Source organism: Pieris napi, chromosome 9 (genome assembly GCF_905475465.1).
Source record: "Pieris napi chromosome 9, ilPieNapi1.2, whole genome shotgun sequence".
Taxonomy (NCBI): Eukaryota; Metazoa; Arthropoda; class Insecta; order Lepidoptera; family Pieridae; genus Pieris; species Pieris napi.
Genome location: NC_062242.1, coordinates 3,960,494 through 3,968,498, shown reverse-complemented (window position 1 = coordinate 3,968,498; position 8,005 = coordinate 3,960,494). Strand labels below are relative to the sequence as shown.

The 8,005-nt window shown below is 33.0% G+C and overlaps 2 protein-coding genes across 11 annotated transcripts in view; one reads left to right on the top strand and one right to left on the bottom strand.

The window, feature by feature from the left end:
* Nucleotides 1-34: 34 nt before the first annotated feature.
* LOC125052179 (ribosome biogenesis protein BMS1 homolog) lies at nt 35-3,716 on the top strand. Its single transcript, XM_047652830.1, has 2 exons — nt 35-1,080; nt 1,201-3,716. Exons 1-2 carry the CDS (start codon nt 177-179, stop codon nt 3,663-3,665), a joined length of 3,369 nt encoding a protein of 1,122 aa, XP_047508786.1. The 5' UTR covers nt 35-176; the 3' UTR covers nt 3,666-3,716.
* Nucleotides 3,717-4,113: 397 nt separating this feature from the next.
* Nucleotides 4,114-8,005, bottom strand: part of LOC125052177 (liprin-alpha) — an 86,670-nt gene continuing 82,778 nt past the window's right edge. For all 10 annotated transcript variants that reach the window (XM_047652820.1, XM_047652822.1, XM_047652823.1 and 7 more), the window contains 2 exons: nt 7,276-7,392; nt 4,114-6,936 (listed from right to left, as the gene is read on the bottom strand). In XM_047652820.1, coding sequence (XP_047508776.1) covers nt 6,841-6,936; nt 7,276-7,392 — 213 coding nt within the window. In that variant the 3' untranslated portion in view covers nt 4,114-6,840. The remainder of the gene's footprint in view (nt 6,937-7,275; nt 7,393-8,005) is intronic.

Here is an 8,005-nt window from a genome sequence, read left to right as displayed (position 1 = left end):
CAGAGGGTTTGAGAGTCGAGACATGAGAAATAAAAATAGATTTCAGTCATTCAGTGAATGTCATGGTAGTGTTGAACTGTTGATCAATTTGTTTTTAATACACGTGATTGAAAATGCTTTAAATTCTATTTGAAAAGTTTTAAATGAAGTTAGAATTTTCTTGCTAGTAAAGCATAATGGCAGATGATGCAATTTTCGATAAGAAAAAGTCCCATCGGGCTAAACATGCGGGACGTAAGGCCGAAAAGAAGAAAAAGAAAAATCAAGTTGATCAATCTAACCTAAGTGCTCGACAAAGAAATCCTAAAGCTTTTGCTATTCAATCAGTGGTGCGAGCTGAAAGGCAGTTTCGGCGCAAAGAAGACGTTATAGCCAAAAAACAGCACATACCACAAGTAGACAAAACTCCCCTTGAGCCTCCTCCTATCGTTGTCGCTATTGTAGGCCCTCCTCGCGTCGGAAAAACAACTCTTATAAATAATCTAATCAAAAGTTTTATTAAAACAAATGTTACTAGTACAAAAGGCCCAATTACGATTGTCACTTCGAAGAAACGAAGAATAACGTTGATTGAATGTAATAATGATGTTAATTCTATGATTGACATTGCCAAGTGTGCTGATTTAGTGCTGTTATTATGTGATGCAAGTTTTGGATTTGAAATGGAAATATTTGAGTTTCTAAATATCTGCCAGGTTCATGGAATGCCTAAAATTATGGGTGTTCTAACCCATCTTGACATGATAAAAAATCCCAAGAAACTAAAAATGACCAAAAAAACACTTAAGCATCGTTTCTGGACTGAAGTTTATCAAGGAGCAAAGCTCTTTTATTTGTCAGGTATCATTCATGGGGAATACTTGCGGAATGAAATAAAAAATCTGTCAAGGTTTATTTCAGTCATGAAGTTTAGAGCTCTTAGCTGGAGGACGACTCATGCTTATGTATTAGCTGATAGAATGGAGGATATTACCAGCCAAGATAACATAAGAAAAGATCCTAAAGTGAGCCGAGATGTAGTCTTATATGGATATGTCAGAGGTGTGCCATTAATGAAAGACTCAACAGTTCATATAGCAGGTTAGTTAATTTTATACTTATTAATTTATTATTATTAACAGTAAGAAAGACTTATAGAATATTATGATCATTAATAATAATCAATAGTATTTTTTCTGGTAACTGGATATTGTTTTTCAGGTGTCGGAGACATGAAAATAAATGAACTTTCTTATCTACCTGACCCATGTCCATTACCAAACAGTCAAAAGAAGCGACATTTGATGGAACGAGAAAGACAAATATATGCACCATTTTCTGGAGTGGGTGGAATAGTTTATGATAAGGATGCTGTTTACATTGAACTAAAAGGTTCCCATTCACATAAGGCAGAGGATGAGGAAGCAAATGAGAAGCAATCTCTTTTAAAAAATGTTGTTGAAACTAAGGAGACAGTTGATGAACAGATGCAAGAGACTGGGTTTAAGTTATTTAGTGGTGGTGCAGTTATATATCCAGATATGATAAAGGATGATGAATATTTATCACACAATAAGGCAGATGACAATAGCTCTGACAACACAGATTTAGAAAGTGATGAATCTGATCATGACAGTGGTATTGACCAGAGTGAAAAAGAATTAAAGAACAAGTTACCCTGGGAAAATGTTACCGACTCTGAAGCTGAAGATACAGAAGAAAAATCTAATGACCATAATGAGGAAGAAAACGAAGAAAGTAGTGATGACAATGAACAAGACTTTGGTTCAAAATGGAAAGAAAAATTAGGTGAAAAAGCTACTATGGCATATTTTGAACGACAAAAAACATCTCAAAATATAATGAAACTTGTTTATGGTGAATTTGAAGTTGGAAACAAAACAAGTGAACATACTGTAGAATCACATGAAGACAGTGAAGATGAAATTGGTGGCTTATTTAAGAAAGTAACTAGTTCACAGAAAAGCAAACAAAAAGCTAAGGACCAATTAGATGAAGATGAATGCTCTTTCTTTTATGCTCTTGATAAACCTGTTATTAGAGATTGGACAACTGAAACCAACAAAGAAAGCTTAATTAACTGCTTTGTAACTGGGAAAAGATCGTCTGATGAAGATGCAGAGGAACTTCTAAAATTAGATGATGCAAGTGACGGAGATGATGAAATGTTTGGTGATTTTGAAGATCTAGAAACTGGAGAAAAACATGAAGCCGAAGAAACAGACAAGTCAAATGAAGGCTTAAAACGAAAAGCCGACCTATCAAAATCTGAGATATTAGATAAAAAGTTAAAATTGAAAGCTAAATTTGATGCAGAATATGATAATCCTGATGACCATAGAATAAAAGGTGATCATTCTTATTATGAAAACCTTAAAGCTGAAGCTTTAAAACAATCTGAATTAAATAAATCAGTCTTTGAAAACTTAGATGATGGACTAAGAGTTGAGGTGGAAGGATTCAGGCCTGGCCTATATATTCGTATGCTATTCAAAAATATGCCTTCAGAATTTGTTACAAATTTTGATGAAAGCTACCCAATATTGATAGGATCATTAAATATGGCTGAACAGAATATTGGATTTGTATCTTGTAAAGTCAAAAAACATAGATGGTATAAAAAGATATTAAAAACCAATGACCCATTAATTATTTCACTTGGTTGGAGACGCTTCCAAACATTACCAATATATTCAAAAATAGAAGATGATCTAAAATGCAGATATTTAAAATATACACCTGAGCATGTCACATGCAACATGCATTTCTATGGACCTGTCACACCACAGAACACCGGGTTCCTAGCCCTACAGACAGTTACTAATAGCACCAATGAAATAAAGCGGTTGGGCTTTAGAATTGCTGCTACTGGCAGTGTGAACGAAATTAATAAATCTACCCAAATAATGAAAAAACTAAAACTCATTGGGACACCCTTAAAGATTTATAAGAAAACAGCTTTTGTAAAAGACATGTTTTCCAGTACCTTAGAAGTAGCTAAATTTGAGGGAGCAAGGGTAAAAACTGTGTCTGGAATTAGAGGACAGATTAAAAAAGCTCTGAATAAACCTGAAGGAGCATTTCGTGCTACATTTGAAGATAAAATACAAATGAGTGATTTGGTGTTCTGTCGGACTTGGTTTAAAGTAGATGTGACTAAATTTTATGCGCCAGTAGTCAATTTACTGCTTCCGATAGGAAACAAAAACGCATGGCAAGGAATGAAGACAAAAGGACAATTGAAACGCGAGAATAATATCAAGTGTGAAGCAAATACAGATTCCATGTATAGTGAGATTGTAAGACAACCTAAAGTATTCAAGCCATTAGTGATTCCTAAACAGCTACAGAAAGGACTTCCCTATAAGTTTAAACCTAAGAAAAGTATCTTATCGACAAGTAACAAAAAAGATATATTTAAGGACAGGATAGCGGTCATCAAGAATCCTTATGAGCAAAAAGTATCAAATGTTATGACCATGATAAAAACAAACTACAACAAAAAGAAGAAGGACCAAAAGGTAGCGACAAGGGAGAGAACACACAAGTTTAAAAAGCAGAAAGAAGAAGAGGAGTGGCGAAAAATCAAACGTCAAAAGGAGTTAAAAAAGAAAATTTGTAGACAAATAAGTAAAATGTCAGGTAAGAAAACACCACAAATGTAAACTTTCAATGTAAAGTTGTTGTTACTTACTTCAGTAAATGAGTTTTCCATACATAGGTTTTTATTATTTTTTGCATCATATCTTGTATGTATGAAAATATATTATAAGGATTAAACATAAAGATTAACACACTTGCATTCATACTTAGCCATTTAAAGGTTTTACGTAACTTACTATTTTTCTAGTAATTTCTGTAAGAGGGTCAGTCATGTTACAAATAAATCTTTTAAGTCTTGTCCTCAATTTGTGCATTTTGTTTCTCTATACACAAATCACTTTCCCTGATCTTTCTACAGTGAAGTATCAACGTCGTGTCTACAGTTTTCATGTTAATGTTTTGTTTTCTCATGTTTATCTGTTATTAACTTGACATATAAATTAAATGGTGCTTCTCAACAGAACCGCGCTTCTCAATAGAGCCACAGTATACAGTAAATAAAACAAGTTATGATATTGTGTAAATTGTATTTACCTCTTATCATTATGCATAACGTAAGTCATCGCACGTTGGTAAGTCTTTACAAAGGTTACACAGTTCAGATTACATTGGTCAACACAATAGCTGAATACAATACTTGAATGCCCCAATATCTCGAATATTTCAATTTAAACAGGAGGCGAAGCGCTAACTCACACGAAGCCTGGAATGTGACCGCATACAGTCTGATACGTCGCGGTACCCTTAACCGTCGATATAACATGCAAAAATTATATACAATTTTTCTATCACCCTATATAACATTAATTCCTTATGAAGGTAACTGTACTCTTTGGTTGCGCGAGCCATATTCTGTCTGGAATGTCACTATTACAAAAAATATACTAAATATTGTTATCTAGCTGCGTCCGTTGGCACTTGTGGAGTTTCGGATACTACACGAAAGGAACGATTTATCGGATCTGTATTGCCTCAATTCGTTACATAAACCTCTTAACGTCTACGTGGGAGGTACTGAATATAATTCAAAAAGTAATGGGTGGAAATTTTGTCTATAGATAGGATCGATACAAAAAATGGCTGCGTCTAGATTCACAAATTATAACGTTCGAATGATATGCGCGCTCGCCGCCTAGAGCAATTTTCCCTCATTCAAACCGGTCACAACGATATTGAAACCGATCTGTTCCGAAACGATTTGACTAGCCGCCGCAATTTAACTATATTATAGCACTAATACATGTGACCTGACCACCTATCAATTCTCTAACATATTAAAATAAAAAATTTAGGTACTGGATTTAGAGTAACTAAAGTCGACTATTTGCGAGTTTAAAATAAATAATCGCTATCTATTTCATTCCCATCAGATATATTTTGATATTATTCTGTAATACATAGTAAGTGCACTGGATATCTATACCATCACACACCTAACATTTTAAAACGGACAATTTTTGAAACATCCCTACTGCACTTAATACTTAAAAGATTGTGCGTCCAAACTTAAATTTTTATTTGCCAATTCAAGTCGATCTAGTTAATTTATTTAGTGCGTGGTCACATTCTAATTATTATAATACTGTTCATAATATATATCGTTTCGATAAATCTATAACCAGGTAAAGTCAAATACAAAAGTGAAATTTGCTCGACGACTTTTGCACTTGACAGTCCAACTAAAACAACTATTTAGGTACATATAAAACATTGTGATATTTCGACAACCGTTAGAATAAGACAATATGAGGTAATATGTATTCATTTACCGAATGCGAAGCATTAATAAATAATAGTCTACAAATAAATTAAGCAATATAAAAACAAACGTCTAGTCTGAACACATCCTAGCTAGGTATTGCTACGATATATAAACGCTATGTATAAACCATATTTACAACAATAGATTCGGTTAAATTATATTAGTATAACTATACAATAGTACATTATATTACTTATCTAGTTCATTGAGGCGGTGTACGCTAAAACATTTTTTAAATAATCTATGGTGAGTTGAATATATATTTATTGGAAACGTTCATTAGGTTACACATTTTAAGTTTATTATTTCCGGATATTTATTATAAGTGAATTGATTGTGAATAGCGTACACCGGGTCAAAAAAGTGATGTCTGTACTACCAATTAACAAAATATGTCCTAACTACGTAGATATAAAAGATTACAAAATGACGCGTCAACACTGTACACGACTGATGTATGTATGCTTCCAATTACACTTCAAAACCGATTAATACGATTCAAAATAAAAACGTCTATAAGTATCATAATATCATTCACGCTACCAAATTTGGTTACAACTTTCAGAATGTTTATCACATTTCGAATGTGTCGCGAGAATAACAGGGATAAATCGTTTAAAATGGTGATACACAATTTTCTAGTACTTTCTCACTCTCGTATTTAAATACGTACGAATGCATTATTTGGTAATAAATATAAATTCCTAGAAATTCAAACATTTTTTCTCTGCATTCAAACCAAAAATAAAGAAGCATACACATATCTACTAATATTAGCTATGTACATACACAGTAGCCTTAACCAGGCACTTTGATGTTAGAACACTTAAATACGCTCAGACAATGCGCCAATGTAAAATAATTTAAAAATAAATAAATAATGTCGTCTCCCGGGAATATCCTATTAAGGCTTAAGCGAGTTAACTTTCATTAAATATTGGAATACATTTGTATTTAAGTACATAGGAAATCTACGTTAGAGCACTTCGTTACATATTGTAAAGCGTCACGCTAACCATCAATTATAAAATTTTTACCTTAAAATAAAATTGTTATTCTCTCAGATATTCAGCTCCAATATAAAATAGTTCTAAAGCCATTTTTTACTTTTAACAATTATGTATTGTGTCTAGAAATGTAAAGATGAAAGTTTTACTTAATACGAATTATTTTTGATCTATTTTGTTCAAAATAGGGCTTAAACTATTTTAATATCAGAGCTCGAATAACAACAGTAAACACATTTCCTTTCATAATTAACAATGGCAACACTATCGGGACAAAGTGTATTGACTAGTTAGTGTTTCCGACAGTGTTGCCATACGAATCGGAGACCAATATATACAAAACCGCCTACACGACAGAATTACCTCGAGCGTCTCATTTCACTCAGGGATCAGATCTTGCAGTTCCTAATAGGCCCCGATTGTGACGTCACACGAGCGTTAGAACGCCACTTAGTTGATGGTGTGGTGTCAGGAGGCAGGCGCGTGCTCGTGAGGTTGCCGCGCCTTACGCTCCGTACCGTTCGCTAGTAAACTGTTGAATTCCATTTCTAGGATTTGCCGCGCCTACAGTTGGAAATTATTTCATGTTATAAAAATGTATTAACAGAGTCCACAACATTCATGTTGTGATTATTAATCGTCAATTATAAAATTATTTAACAATAGGTCTCAATCAAGGTAGATTGTTCATTTTTATCGGCTAATAAAGCACTGAACTGAACACGGGCAGGAAACTTGGTTGTTAAATTAAAAAAAATATAATAAAATGAAAATGAGCTTAGATAGTTTATGCAAGATACTAATTGGTGAATAAATATTGATGAAACAATAATAATGTCATGAGAAGAATGCGAATGAAACGCTCAAAGGAAATAATTACAAATTTGGGTAAACACGGCATACCTGAGTATTCTGCGTGGGAATCTGCAGCGCAAGCGCCATACTGTTGGCGTCAAAGTTATCGTCCAACGCGATCAACGCACCGTGCACGCCGCTCTCTGATAAGTTAGCTGCGTACTCCTATAAGAGAAATATTAAGAAATAAGAATAACAAAAATTTAAGCATCATATTTGCAAGTTTCAGTTATCTTCGGAATAACAGTATCTCCGTTTTATCTTTTCTATATTAAAAAAAAATATAGGTATGTATGTAAATGCGTTTTACAGAAAGTGCTATTTCGTAATTATGTACCACTATTTTACTTATACATTATTATTTATATAAAAAATTAAATTGGATCCCATAGTTCTGATCAATCTCGATATAGGGCGTTTAACCAGTAAACAATTTAAATTTTAAAAGATGCTTAATTTCTCGTAACCCTTATATATTCGCTGATAATAGATTTATGTAAGTGAAAGAATTTTGAATATGGATTTAGTCGTTATTATATTTATTACATCTTAATATATAAAAAAATTCGGGTTTGTTCGAAATAAAATAAAAATTCCAATATATTTTGTATGGGTTCATGATTAATGAGTTTTTGTAACTGTCAAATATTTAACGTTTATACCGTCGATACGGTTATCTCTCCCCTCAAATTACCGATCGTATTTTAATAAAGGTTTTATGCACAAAATATCGTGCGTGCGTTCAGAAAATGTATTTGTGTTAACTTAGCAATAATCA